The sequence below is a fragment of the Salvia miltiorrhiza genome, chromosome 5 (assembly GCF_028751815.1).
Source record: "Salvia miltiorrhiza cultivar Shanhuang (shh) chromosome 5, IMPLAD_Smil_shh, whole genome shotgun sequence".
Taxonomy (NCBI): domain Eukaryota; kingdom Viridiplantae; phylum Streptophyta; class Magnoliopsida; order Lamiales; family Lamiaceae; genus Salvia; species Salvia miltiorrhiza.
In genome coordinates this window covers 54,076,440-54,091,574 of record NC_080391.1, presented here as the reverse complement: position 1 = coordinate 54,091,574, position 15,135 = coordinate 54,076,440, and the positions used below count along the sequence as shown (strand labels likewise).

General features: G+C 35.6%; 1 protein-coding gene across 1 annotated transcript; it reads left to right on the top strand.

Moving 5' to 3' along the window:
- Positions 1-6,890: 6,890 nt before the first annotated feature.
- LOC131026125 (uncharacterized) lies at positions 6,891-8,799 on the top strand. The gene is made up of 2 exons (XM_057955895.1): positions 6,891-8,182; positions 8,623-8,799. The coding sequence occupies exons 1-2, from the start codon at positions 7,301-7,303 to the stop codon at positions 8,797-8,799; spliced, it is 1,059 nt and encodes a 352-aa protein (XP_057811878.1). The 5' UTR covers positions 6,891-7,300.
- Positions 8,800-15,135: the final 6,336 nt, after the last annotated feature.

Here is a 15,135-nt window from a genome sequence, read left to right as displayed (position 1 = left end):
CACCACCACGGCCTCCTCGCCCGCGGCGACCTCCTCGTGTGAAAGTGGTCTCTCGAGAATGAGACTGCTCCATCAGCTCGATCTTGTCGTACACTCCCTCGATTTCTGAGTGTAGCATCTTGCCAAATTCTGAGCGAAGTGCCTCCACCACGAGTTTTAACTGTAGATCTATAACAGGGCCATCGCTCAAATCCGCACCCTGTTCATCTTTCTTGGACATAGTGACACAGACAGAAAACAAGAAACGGTTAGTGAAACAAAATAAAAGGACCTCACCGCCTCACAAACACTCGTGTATCACTCAAGATGAAATCACTCAGCGCTCGTGTATCACACACAAATCACAGCTTTTTCCCTCTAATAGTCTCACCACTCTTGCCTTTTTTCGCTCAATTTATCTCTCAAGGAATCAAATTCCCTCAATCTACCAACGGAACTCAAAAACCAACTGTACCAACGAGATTGCCCAAACTGTCTCAACGAGAGCACTCAATGAAACGTCCCACAAGTGACCACACCAACAACACTTAAACGGACACTAAAAGGTGGGAAACCCCCAAATGAAATCGAAAACAACCAGAAACGCAGACTGAACAACCCAAAAAGTACTGCGCAGAAATAGGCTCAAAACGCTCTATACTACCCAAGGATTCCAGAAAACACAACGAGAAATAATCGAAAACTGGAAAAAGTGTACGCCGAAACTGTCCCGAAAGGCTCTATACTACCCAAGGACTCCAGAAAACACAACGAGAAATAATCAAAAACCGGAAAAAATGTACGCAGGAATAGTCCCAAAAGGCTCTATACGACGCCAGTGAACTATAGGAACAAAATTGCTGTAAGGAAATTTTCGAAAATTCTATACTCGTTTTTTTTTTTTTTTGGAACCCTAACGGACTATAGGTTCTGGAAAAAAAATCAAGAATATCAAGAAACAAACGAAATTATGATGTATGGATTTATATGGATGTGTGTAAGTCGTATGATAAGAGATGTGTATAAGCGTGTAAGTGTATGAGTAATTCAGACCACCCTAGATATTATGGTATTGAACACAGCAGAAGAAAATCGAAACCCTAGGAATTATAATCAGACAGCGGAACAGAAAACTCGGACAGAAAACGGAAACCCTAAAATTCTACCCTTGACACAGAAACGAAAACAAACAAACGAAACCTGGATACGAAACGCGGCTCTGGTGCCAAATGATATGATCCTTGCCGATCAATCGAATACCACGCAAACGGAAGACTTGAAAGAAACGAACTGAAGATGGAAATCCCAAAACCTCTGAATCTAACCCACGGAATGATTTAGGCGAACGAATCCCTAAACCCCAACGTGAAGTTGACGCAGCAACTCGGGGACGCTGAATGACACCCGACGAGGGTTGGTTAACTCGCCGTTACGTCGATAATTGAATTCGTCTTGAAAAAATCAAGAGGAATTCGGAATTCTCAAGAGAGAAATAAAACTCACAAGTTTATTGATAAAAGTAGGTAAAATTTCGTCCAACATGTAGCAGCCATATATATAGGCAAAACTAAACCTAGTCTAATAAGGAAACAACTTAAAAATAAGCCCTAATAAGCCAAACAAGACCCTTACTACTAAAATCCGAAAATAACAAGGCCCTTTAAACTCATGGGCTACGAAAAAAACAAAGCTGAAATAAATACATGAAGTCTTCAAAATAAATCAAATCTTCAAGCTTCGGCCCACTCGCATGTAATGAGATTAAATAGACTTGGGCCGACTCCACCATCTCCAATAGGTCTCTTCATCAACTCTTGAGCCCACACTTCTTGAACTAAGCTCATCAAGCTCTCCTTGAACTTCTTGGCTCGTGCTCTTGTAACCGGACCAACAGGGACATGCACCGGGTCTTGTCCTATCGAACCTTGAGCTGCATCAACGAGTGCGAATGCTAGTTGTATATAATCATAAGTTATTAACGTTAAGCATAGTTAGAAAGTTGAAGAAATAGTAAAGTTCGAGTTTAGAATAATGATGAATAAGAGTAATTATGAATAAACATGAAAAAATACAGTAATTCTATTCATAGCCCCTATTTTATTTATTATAGTCTTTTATTTAATAATAATAATAATAATAATAATAATAATAATAATAATAATAATAATAATAATAATAATAAATAGACTTTATTTTCTGTGCGACCTCCACTTAAATTTATAATAAAAACTAATATTTTCATTTAGATAAATCGAAAAGATTATAAGGAAGTGAAGATGGGAGCAAAAAAAATCGACACTGACAAGCCTTGGCGTCGCCAGACAGAAAAGATAAGAGTTGATGAGCGAAATTTGGTCACAATCCAATCCGAACTAGAATTCTTCCGTATATTAATATTGGTGTTGATTTTGTTTTTCCATCTTCTTAGATTTTTGAACTGGGGCTATATAAATGTGATTGTTTTTCTTTGTATGATTTATTAATTGGGGGCGATAGGATTATTATTATTATTATTATTATTATTATTATTATTATTATTATTATTAGTAGTAGTAGTAGTAGTAGTGAATAAACTAAAATTATTCGAAAAGATATTCCAGTATTATTGGAGGAGTGGCTTAAATATTTGCTTATTAAATCTTTTCCCCAAAAAAAGAAAAAAAGAAAAAATATTCATTCTGCATTTCGGATATGTTGATAGTGTTCATTATTAGCCATAAAAAGATTGTGTGGTGAATTGATGGGCCAAAATAGTACTCAAAAGAGACTTTGAATAGTTTAGCAAATGGGCTTCTATTTTGTATGTGGATACCTCTACATACTAAGGAGATTATAAGGATAATTTTATTTATAACTCTTATTTTATTCAGTATAGTCCTAATTTAATATAATAACAATAATAATACATAATTATGAATTTATTATTTACCATATAACCTATATTCCCTTAATTAAATACTCTATAGTTCATAATTCCCTAAATTAAATACCCCAAATTAAACACATACTTCTTTCAAACTAATGATCATCAAAATACACGACATTCGGTCCAATTTTCAATTCCAACCCCTGTTTTATATAGGTGTTTCTTTCCTTACTAAAAAGGAAAAAATATATATAATAAAAAAAATAATTCGCACACATTCTGCAATTCCACTATGAAGGTGCTTCACGGTCTTACAACGGCCCAGTCAACAACTTCAATAAATCTTTCAAACAGAAAACTCATGTTGCGCATCATTTTACCCTCAATTTGAGGGTTACGGGCTATAAGATAAAATAATAAATTCAAATTAAAAAATTATCTAACGATAATTATTTTTCATTACTTTTTAATTTATTTTCATTATTAAATTTGAATTTGAGACATGTGTATGTATATAAATTCTAAATTCTTCAAAATCACATGGTAGACGAGGAGTAAATCCTCATCAGCGTTGGATACCATTTAATTATTATTATTATTAATATTAAACAAAACCTTCCTGCGCAGGCTTGACTAAAAGCTTCAGATAATAAGTAAGAAGTCCACCTGCGCAGATAGGATAAACAGTCATTGTAGCAGAAGCACGTGCGTTAATCAAAGATGAATCTTATCCTTCTATTTGAACTCAATCAGGGAATTTAGGATACCTGCGCAGTCATAGGAGATCTACCTGCGCAGTAGCAATATGAACGTCCCAACCGAAAAGCTGCAAGTTAGTCAAGGAAGGACGAATTTCAGGAGACAACGATAGCAATCAATACTTATACATGAGGAGTACTTGAAGAATAGAAAAGTCTAATCACCTTCACTGTAATTTTCCGCTCTGGCTCACCTCTCTCTCTCTCTCTCTCTCTCAGCCTGACACCTTCTCCTCCGCCGCCCCGTCCTCCCCCCCCTCCATACAGACTCTCCTTCTTTGTTCCCTTTCTCCATCAAATTCACTACAATTCCCTGCTTCGGCTAACTTCTTTCTCTCCTCGCTCCAAGCCTGCCACACTCTCCTCCGCCGCACCCCCGTCCCCGCTCTTCCACACAGATCGTCATCCCTCGTCCCCTTTCTCCATCGCCTTTATTGCAATTTCCCGTTCCGACTCGCCTCTCTCTCTCTCTCCTCGCTCCAAGCCTGCCACCCTTTCCTTCGCCGCGCCACCCTTCCTCACTCACGCAGACCCTCCTCCCCCGTCTCCTTTCACCGTCGTCTTCAGTACAATTTTTAGCTCTGGCTCACCTCTTTCTACTAAAAAAAAAAAGGGTATTTCCATGTTATGCTCTATTTATGTTGTTCATTAAATTTATGCACCCACAATAATAAATAGTCATAAATTTACCAAGTATAATAAAGTTAATTTATTTAAAAAAAATTATTCAAAATAAAAAAGGGTTAATTGCATGAAAATACCTGACCTTTTTCCAAAATTTGGTTTTTTGACAATCTTTTTAATTTTAGCAAAAATTTCATCCACATTTCAATTTATTGCAATGTCCGTTTGGGGAAAATTTCCGGCCAAATTAAATGTGAGTTGGCAGCCAGAATGCCGACGTGGCATCAAAAATGCCAAATCACACCCACATACACTCATCCCACGTCACTCTCTCTCCCTCTCTATCCTGGGTCCGATCGGCAGCAGCTAAGCCGCCGCCGACACTCCTCCCTCTCCTCTACTCAACTTCGGCTGACAACACCGCCATCGCCGCCCTCAATTTCACAGCGAGCAGCAGCCACCAAGCTGTCACCACCGCCCATTTCCCTTGCCTAGTTCAACCACCATCGCCCTCTCTCTCTTTTCTTCGAAGTCCGGCAACTGCACAACCTAGGGCTGCCGCCGTCGAACCCACAACCAGACCTCTGCCCCGACTCAACTTCGCAGCCAACGGTAGCAGCTCTGTGCCACCGCCGCCGCCGTGACATCAGACACCCACGACTAAACTCCCCCATTTTCTTCTTCATGTTCTCGTTTTATTCTAGTTTAGTCTTTCATTTCTCAGATTTATGCCCATAGATTCATTATATGAACAAAGTAATGGAGCACTCTTGATATGTATGCGTATATATGAAACGAATGTATGTGTTTTTTTTTTTTTTTTTCCTGGGGGGCTGAAGCCAATTGAGAGATGAACTCATAGGAGTTTAAAGTGAAACCTTATAGATATGGAAGCGATGGATTATTGCTCCTGCCTGGTTTGAGCTCCTTGAAAGAGAGAAATTTGAGATTTTGGAATGAATCGTATGGAATGAGGATGGTTAGGATGGGAAATGGGCGGTGGTGGCAGCTTGGTTGCTGCTGCTCGCTGTGAAATTGAGGGCGGCGATGGCGATGCTGTCAGCCGAAGTTGAGTAGAGAAGAGGGAGGAGCGTCGGCGGCGGCTTAGCTGCTGCCGATCGGACCCAGGATAAAGAGGGGGAGAGAGAGTGACGTGGGATGAGTGTATGTGGGTGTGATTTGGCATTTTTGATGCCACGTCGGCATTCCGGCTGCCAACTCACATTTAATTTGGCCGGAAATTTTCCCCGGACGGACATTGCAATAAATTGAAATGTGCATGAAATTTTTGCTACAATTAAAAAGAAAGTCAAAAAACCAAATTTTGGAAAAAGGTCAGGTATTTTCATGCAATTAACCCAATAAAAAATAAATTGCTAGTTTATTATTATCCGTGTTATAGCCAATAAATCTATACAAACATGAAGCATGAAGATGACCCTCCACAAACGACGTGGGTTCATTCCAAATATAAAGTTTAGGAACGTCTCCTACAGCTTTAGCTAAGCAGTGGACTATAATATTTTGACTTATCCGGACATGGTTAACACAGACTCCGGGCATAAGCAAAAGTTAAAAACCTTAAAAAATAAAAAGAAAAAGAAAACGTAGAGAGTCGAAATGCTCGCGTGTGGGCAGTACGCACACGTACGAAAATTATTCCAATTTTGACCTCTTCTTTTCGACTAAAAGTATTTCTTTTGGAACAGAAACTTAACAGAATCAAGAAAAGATTAATTATAATTTTATATATGACGTGTTCGGATTCTTTATCTTCACGATCAAGTATTTTCTTAATTTAGTTGGGCAGCTACTGCATTCATTCAAAATTACTCGTAAAAAGATCCACGATTTTTACTTTATTTTTATTTAATTTCAGAAATGTCGTTTGTAATATTTCTTCCCAGATAAGAATTTTAATGATAATAATAATCACTTTATGATTTTTCTTGCTTTTCTTGGAAACAGTTGATAACATTAAACAAAAATAAATTATAAGAGAAATAACTAAAATATACTCCTAACTTCCTATTTTTCATTTTTAAAATATCCACAAAAGAATTTTCTACCTATTTTTAGACTATATCCCATCATTTATAAATATCTCATTACTTTTTAATTTTCATCTTTTCACTACTCTCAATACTAATTAAAATACTTTTTTATTATATTCAATACACTCAACAATATTGTTTTTAAAATCTGTGTCACTCTTTCCTAAGAAGTTCTTTCGTAGACGGAGGGAGAAATATAATTTGTGTTCGTATTATATGACGCCAACCACCAAGGTCCACCGCCAGCCAGAGATGGTGGCCAAATTAAATATGGAATTTATTAATAGAGTGTAAAAATACATTAATTTGAAATATTGTAAAATATAAACTTACCCTCTAAATAAACAGAATGAAATCGGGATTAATAAGTGAAATGATGAATCAATATTATATTAAATACCAAATCACACTTACAAGAATTTCTCCGCGTCTTAAAAAAATAACGTGGAGTCTAAACTCAAAGCAACAAATGCACTAACAGAAAATCAAACACACATTCTTCCATCAAAAAATCCTCAATTTTGGAGCAGAAGCTGAGAATTGGAACCACTCCTCTGCCTCCTCATCTCTTCATAAAAGCTCTGAATAAATCTCTCTGCTCTCTCATCTGTTGAAAATAAGAGTCAATAGTCAAAAGTATTAAAATCAATTCAAAGATCAGATCTTTGAATTGAATATAAGAGTGTGTATATTTGATTTTAAGAAGATTTTGTAAGACTTTTTATCCATCCTTATACTATATAAGGATGCATTGTAATCAAGGAAATAAGCAAGCAAGCAATATCAAGCAATACAATAACAAACATTTGCTTCTCTTTATCTTTCTCTATGCATTATGATAATTCCATGTTTTAACATGGTATCAGAGCAGGTTTAATCTTGGAACTCAGAAAAAAATTCCTCACAAGAATCCACAGCCATCAGCTATCTCAAATCAGCAGCCCACCATTCAGGCGGCAGCACCAGTTTCTGGTCCAAGTGCTCAGAATCAAATAAGAAAACAGCAGCTTAACCAACCTATGCCTTCATTGCTCACGCAATCACAACAACCTCTGCCAAATACAGGCAGCCAATATTTACCCCTCCAACCACCACTACCACAACAACCAAGGAGCCACAGAGCCAAAGAAATCCCGGCTCCCTCAGCGGAGTCGGCCTTCTCAAAAATGAGAAGGGAGGCCGCCCGACTACAGATCTTGCAGTCGGCAACCAACCGCTTCAAAACCAACATTTCATCATCGGAAGAGACCGGGACCGAACTTACCACCATATTCCGCCCTGCAACACGGCCGGAAGCACGGTTGCAACAAATCACCGCCGATAGAAGCAAAGAAGGCGGCGGAGGAGATTTTTCCGATCAAGATCCCAACTCTACATTCCATCAGCAACCGAATGGCTGGGTAGAGAACGGAGTATCATCGCTTGATATAATAAGCGACGAGGACGCCGATGAAGATGTGGAGAAGGAGGTCGAGGAGGCCACCGAATCGGAGAGGGCGATAGAGCGAGCTTTCAGAGAGGACGAGGCGCGGCGGAACGCTCCTCTGACGGCGGAGAACTCCGGCAGGGTGATGGACGCGATTCGGACTCCAATCCCGACGACTCAACCGACTACTACCAGCCGATTTCCTCCGTCGACCACAACGGCGGCGAAGACTCAGACGACGGCCATGGCTGTCGACCGACTGGCAGCCTCTGGACCGTGGGGCGCGAGGGAGATATCGGCGGCTGGAAATCAGTCGCCGCTGACCGTGGGATCGGCGGCACCTGCCGTGGACCGAGCAGCTGTGGATCGTCCGGCAGAGGCTGCAGGACCAAAGATTGGAGGAGGCCGGATTCTGGACAGATTGGAGGAGAATGGCGTGAATGAAGGAAGCGGCGCGCCCATTCTAACCGAGAAGGTATAGGGTTTGGTGTTTTTACACCAAACCCTCCTAATTTTGAATATTTACAAAAATTACCCCACTTTATGCAAACTAACCCCCTGGATTTCCATAAATTACAAAACCACCATAAACCTCTACATAATACTAAAAACACCTCTCAATTATGTAGAAATTCACTAAATACTTCCGCTGCATATCAAAACACTCCTAAATACGAGTATAAACTATTTAAAATTTCAAAATCAAAATGAAAAACTCCTAAATACGAGTATAAACTATTTAAAATTTCAAAATCAAAATGAAGAACTCCTAAATACGAGTAAAAACTATTTAAAATTTCAAAACTCTCCAGTGCCGAAACAGAGTTCAGAGGAATCAAAAGTGGTCTGACCGAAGTTCTTTGGTTAAGAAGACTACTCTCAGAACTGGGTCTCCTACCATCAAAGACGTGTCAGATGTTCTGCGACAATAAAGCTGCTATCAGTATATCAGAGAATCCTGTGCAACATGACAGGACAAAGCATGTAGAGGTGGATAGACACTTCATCAAAGAGAAGATCGAAGGAGGGATCGTGACCCTACCCTTTGTCAGATTCGAAGATCAACTCGCTGACATCTTGACTAGGCTGTAAACTCCAAAAGTTTTTCAGATGTTCTTTCCAAGTTGAGTATCGAAAATCCCGTCACTCAACTTGAGGGGGAGTGTTGAAAATAAGAGTCAATAGTCAAAAGTATTAAAATCAATTCAAAGATCAGATCTTTGAATTGAATATAAGAGTGTGTATATTTGATTTTAAGAAGATTTTGTAAGACTTTTTATCCATCCTTATACTATATAAGGATGCATTGTAATCAAGGAAATAAGCAAGCAAGCAATATCAAGCAATACAATAACAAACATTTGCTTCTCTTTATCTTTCTCTATGCATTATGATAATTCCATGTTTTAACATCATCAACTGAGCTATCAATATCATCGTCTTCGCTAGATGACAACTCAGCCATAACCTCTCCCGCAGATTCTTCTGCGCAAACCAACGACGAATTCAACCCCAATATTTCCAGACGATAGATCTCCTTGTTTCTGCTCGATCCGAGAAAACTCCTGCAAATCAGCACCAAATTGGAGTAGAGCTTCTTCAAGCTCAATCTACCGTTTTTCGACATTCTACGGAATTCGATCAGATTCATCGGAGTGCTTGAAGGAGAGAACTCGTATTCCTTCGCGTAGCTGTAGTAGCTGTACTGCTCCAGCAGCTTCAACTTCTTCATCTTCTTCAGAGATACCAGTTTTCGGATTAAAGGCTTTTTCAATTTGGCTAGTAGAATGAGGATTTTGAGCAGAATTGATGAGTTTTTGTTGGCCATTGTAGAGAGAGAGAGAGAGAGAGTTTTGAAGATGGAGTGTTGGTTTAAATGTGGAGCGCATTTGAATTTATTGGGGAAGAAAAGGAGGAATGTGATGTGGAGTGGAAGGGAGCTAGGCTGTAAAAGGGATCGACCAAGTAGCCGTTATTGCGCACCTTGCTTTCTAAGTTTTCAAATTTTGGGATTTCATTTCATTTATTTAAAATTTTTTTAGTTCGACCTTTTTTTTTAAAAATGGGGAAATTGATTTGTTTGTGCATGAGGTGCTATTGGCTGCGGATAGGGATGGCAGTGGATCTTGGACCCGGTCCAGATCCGTTACGGATCTGGATCTCAATTTTTTGAACCCGACGGATCTGGATCTCAGTTTTGAAAACGGATCTGGATCTGGATCTTGAGATTTTAGATCCGGATCTGGCCCAGATCCGACCCGTGGATCCGTTTTATTTTATATATATATTTTATATTTAGTTTACTAATAATATTAACTAAATTAAAAATAATAAATAAATTATATTCAAAAGAATAAAAACTAAAAGTAATTAGATAAAAGTATTTTGTGTTATATTTTTCATGGTGGATATTAGATGTTGTTGATTTTGTGAATTTTTTTTAATTTAATTTAAAAATAGCAGATCCATGGATCTGGACCCGTGGACCCGCGGATCTGACGGATCTGGATCTGGATCCAAAATTTTCAGATCCACGGATCTGGATCTGGATCTGGATTTAGTATATGAAAACGGATCTGGATCTGGTATTGGCCAGACCCGGTCCAGATCCGGCCCGTTGCCATCCCTAGCTGCGGAAGATATATCATATATAGTTATGCAGATGTTGTCATGAATTACTAATTCAATTTTTTTTTAGTTGTTATTACACAAATAAAGAAAAAATACACTCGCACCCTAGTTCTTTAGGAAGTGTTTACTTTGTAGGATTAACATTGACATATAAAAGCACTAAGGTTAATCTCTTATTTATTTTGATGGATTGAAACATTGAGATATTCCAAAAATCTTTGATTATTAAAATACTGAACAATACATTTGATCAATCATGCAAAGTAAACGACTATTAGATGACTCGAACATCTGATTTATTGATTGAAGGAGAAGCGTCTTACCAATAGACTGCGTTTTGTTGTTACTAATTCAATTGGTTTAATTTGCTACTTATTTTATATTTGAGAAAAATTTACCGTCAATACTAAATTGAATTAGCTATTTATTCAATATCAATGATACATTATATTTATAATAAATTAATGATAGACGGACGAGTGGAATTTAAATCCTAAACTATTCTATTCACAAAAAGGTTTTCACTGTTTGAATGATTTAAGTTGTCTCTCTTTTTATGAGGTGATAATATATGTTCAAGAATTATATATAAAACAATTATCGTGCTTTATTCAATTACGACGAAGAATGTGGTTTGAATAAGCTGCTTTAAGTAAACGAACCTCATAAATTTTCATTATAATGTAAACTGCCTAATCCTGGACCCTCAGCTGCTAACGACTAACCTAATTAATTATTATGTTTGCGAGGCAAGTTAATTAAGTGCGATGTTAAATCATAGTTTTTGCACTGTTAATTAAAAATAAGTGGTCTAATTAGGTAATAGATTGTAACCTTCGCCTTGTCTTTCAATTCAGGTGATGACCTAAAAATTTCTTGAAAATAGGGAAAAGAGCTTGTGTTTTTTAGATGCGACCTCCTAACTATATTTCGAAATATATTGTTAGGTTAGATTATTCACGTACGTGTGATTATAATGTAATTATATATTTATGATACTCTAATATCGTATTTGATACAAAATAAGCAGTACTTTATAAATCAAGAATTTGTAAATATTAGACAAATTTGTATGATTATGTATAACATCTTCCTATGTTATACGAAATATAAACCATAATGATTTGGGGCCGATCGTTCTTTACACGGATTCTCTCTTAGCCAGCCATTCACGTTTTTCATGATGCGCAACATGTAAAATTATGATTCGTTGTGCGATGATCTTTGGAAAGTGTTCGAACATGCTCGCAAGTATATATTGTGATGGATTTTTTTCGTGCTCGTTATGATGCTAATAGAGCGGCTTATGAGCGAGCTCACTTTACTATTATTTCTCAGGATGTAATAATCTGAAAGTCGGATTTTTTCTCTTAACTTCTAGATATTGTTCGTTTCGATTTGATTTAATAATATTCTATTTTCCCCCCTAAAAAAATATATTATTTAATTATTGTGCCCCTGTTGTATTTAAGAATTATCTCGTCTATAAACTCACATGCCCCTACTTTCTTCGTTATGTAATCCTTGGTAATAGAAAAACATATAAAACCCCCAATTCAATATAAAAGGCAAAAAGTTAATTTATTCATTAAATTAACCAAAGTCAAAATTCTTTACAATGATTTGTTGGGCAAATCACCATCAACTTTCTACTATTTACTCTTCTTGGATACCGTGCATTGTTTGCTTTCCCCGCTCCAAATGAGTTAGTAGTATTTCGAAATTCGAAGTTTATACTAATATTTTGACTCAAAAAGTCAAAATATTATACTCCTCTATATATTTCTAATTCTTTCTTTTAAATTATTTTTAATAATTGTGTATTACATTTAATAGAAAAATAATGAAGGAAATTCTAGTTTTAAATTATTATAGAACAAGTAAAAATTAAATACATTATTTTGTTAATCTTAGATTGATAGTTGCATTCGAGACAATAAATTAATACTACTTTGTATTCGTCTTTCTACTCATGAATTTAAAGAAACCATTTTATTAAATCAAAAGACACTATAAGAACTAGTAGTATTTGATATTTCAATATATTTATATATTTTATGTGAGGAAATTTAATATCACTTCATTAAATTCTCATATTTCAAAACAAAAATAAAAAGGGGTAATTTTTTAATTATATTCAAATTAAGTCCTCATAAACAAAACTAAAATCCACTCTGTTCTAACAATCCTATTCCAATTACTCAACATTTACTAACATCATCTCTCGATCTCTTTTCAATCCTCCTTGATCTCAAACATTTTTTAGATTAATTTGCCCTAGTTCAAAATTTCCTATCGATCTACCTTAATTTGATAATTTTTTTGCATTAGACCGAACATTTTTTCGATTGATTTGCCCTAATTCAAAATTTCATATCGATCTACCTTAATTTGATAATTTTTTGCATCAATTATATAACTAGTAGTGAAAAAATAATTAGAATTGAAAGTAATATTTACTCATATATTTGTGTTCTAAATTGAATAATTTCAGAGTATTAATATTTAAATAAGAAAGTATTGTGTAAGATCGTTTCATGGGTCAAAATTCATATGACTAATCATGAATTCATGATTTGATTCCAAGTTATATAGAACACCAAAATTTAAATATAAATATACCATATATTGGACACATGCAGGTTTTGATCTGAAGCTCAACTTGTCTTATGAATTTTGACATATAAAACAGTTTCATAAGTTTTTATATATTTTCATGAATTGATCTTGTTCAATACTTTACGATTGATGAGAGTTCATCACCCTCCAAAATAAAGTTCTACTCCATTATGGAGTATGATTAGAGTTGTTCTTAAGAGCATCTCCAACACGGGTCTTAAAACCCGCGTCGATCCGGGTCGCTGGAGAGGCTGCCGCGTTGGAGACCTCGGCTGGGTCGAAGCCGGGGCGAAGCTTAGCACCGGTGCTTGGGGGGAGATTGGGGTAATCGTGAGTTCCACGCGCGATTAAAAAAAAAATGCTGTGAAGAGGACGAGGCTGTGACTGTGAGCAAGAAATTAGATGGGGGAGAAATAGAGAAGCAAGTTGCAGAGGATGGGGGAGAAATAAGAAAAAAAGCGGCTGGGTGGGGAAGAAGGAAGAAAAAAAGCGGTGGGTGGGGTGGGGTGGGTAGGGTTTAAATTTTTTTTTTCTAATTTTAATTTTGATTTTAATTTTTATTTAAATATTTGTTCTTTTTTTAAAATCCTAGTAATTTTTTATTTTTTTTTTCATTTTCACTTAATTTTTAATTATTGCAATATTTTTAATTTTAAAATCTTATATTTTATTTTAACTAATATAATATTGAATTTTTAATTTTAATAAAATATTTAATTTTAAAATAGAAGTGTAGAAATATGATTAAAGTGTAGAAATATGAATTTTGTGGAAATGAAAATTTAAGACTCACTCTAAGACCCAATGCATTGGAGAGGGGTGTGTCTTAGGTGGGGACCACCATCTAAGACCCCCTCTAAAACACAATACATTGGAGTCTGGAGATGCTCTAAGAGTTAGTGAATTCGTTTTGAAAATTAATTAAGGAGTAACTTGTATTTGGAAATATTATTTTAAAAAGAGACTCAAATGTTGGTTATATATAATATTCTATTTATAAAAAGTTAAAATGTGATATTGTAATAATTAAAAAAAAGAGTTAGTTGGTTTGACACACATAAATTTTGCCCTGATTTTGGTTTTGATGTACAAGTCAAAATCTTATTCTCAAACACACATACTCCCTCCGTCCCTGAATTAAGTACATCTTTTTTTCTTTTTGGGACGTCCCCCAAATAAGTTCTTATTTCTTTCTTTCCATTTTTGGACAATTACCCCACCACTAATAATACTTTATTTATTCTTACTTTTCACTTTTTCACCATTCTCAATACTAAATATAACACTTTTTTCACATTTTCACCACTCTCAATACTAATTATAACACATTTTTCTCAATTATCAATACACTTTATCACTTTTCCTTAAAACTCATGCCGTCCCCAAAGAGGAACTTATTTCAGGGACGGAGGGAGTATTTTACATATTGTTTGTAATTTTCTTCTTATTTCAGATTCCAGTGAAATTGAACTTTAATTGGAAATAAATGCATGACTTGAAAAATATAACAACATTGTTGATTGCATAAAACAAAACTATTCTCTACGTCCCAATAGTTTTGGCATACTTTTCTTTTTGTATCGTCTCAATAATATTGATTTATTTCTATTTCGGGGCCTAATTAGTATCTAATTATAAGCTATTAAATATATGGGTCACCACTTTTACTAAAAAAACAAGTTTAATAAATAATCAGTAATTTATAATTATTTTTTCTTAAATATGTGGACCATCACTTTAATTTATTCCACTAATTTAATTTTTCTTAATACTCGTGCAAAAAAAAAAATAGGTCAAGATGTAAGGAGTACATCAATGCGGGACTGTGTGTCCTTGCTAACAATATTGGTAGAAGTCAACTTTAATTCCATCATAAAGTAAAATTAGGAGAAAATTTTAAATAATGCAAAATTTGAGAAGAAAAAATTCACATTTTGTGCAAACTTAAAATTGCAGCAAAATTCGTGTAATAAAAAAAAAACGTGAAATCAACAAATTCGTATAAAAAAAATGTGTTATTTGCATTAACTATCCATCAAAATTAAGATATTAAAAAAAAACCGAGCACGTTTAACAAGTGAAATATTCTAATACGCGTGTTGGTCTAATAATAAAATAGTTAATGTTTAAAATCTAAAATTTTAAGTTCAAATTCACCATCACACTATCTTTATAATT

Excerpts from the sequence above, each read along its gene's own strand:
- LOC131026125 (XM_057955895.1), top strand. The coding sequence starts at position 7,301 with ATGCCTTCATTGCTCACGCAATCACAACAACCTCTGCCAAATACAGGC. Across the intron at positions 8,183-8,622 it reads CGCCCATTCTAACCGAGAAG|ATGTTCTGCGACAATAAAGC; the intron begins GTATAGGGTTTG and ends AAGACGTGTCAG.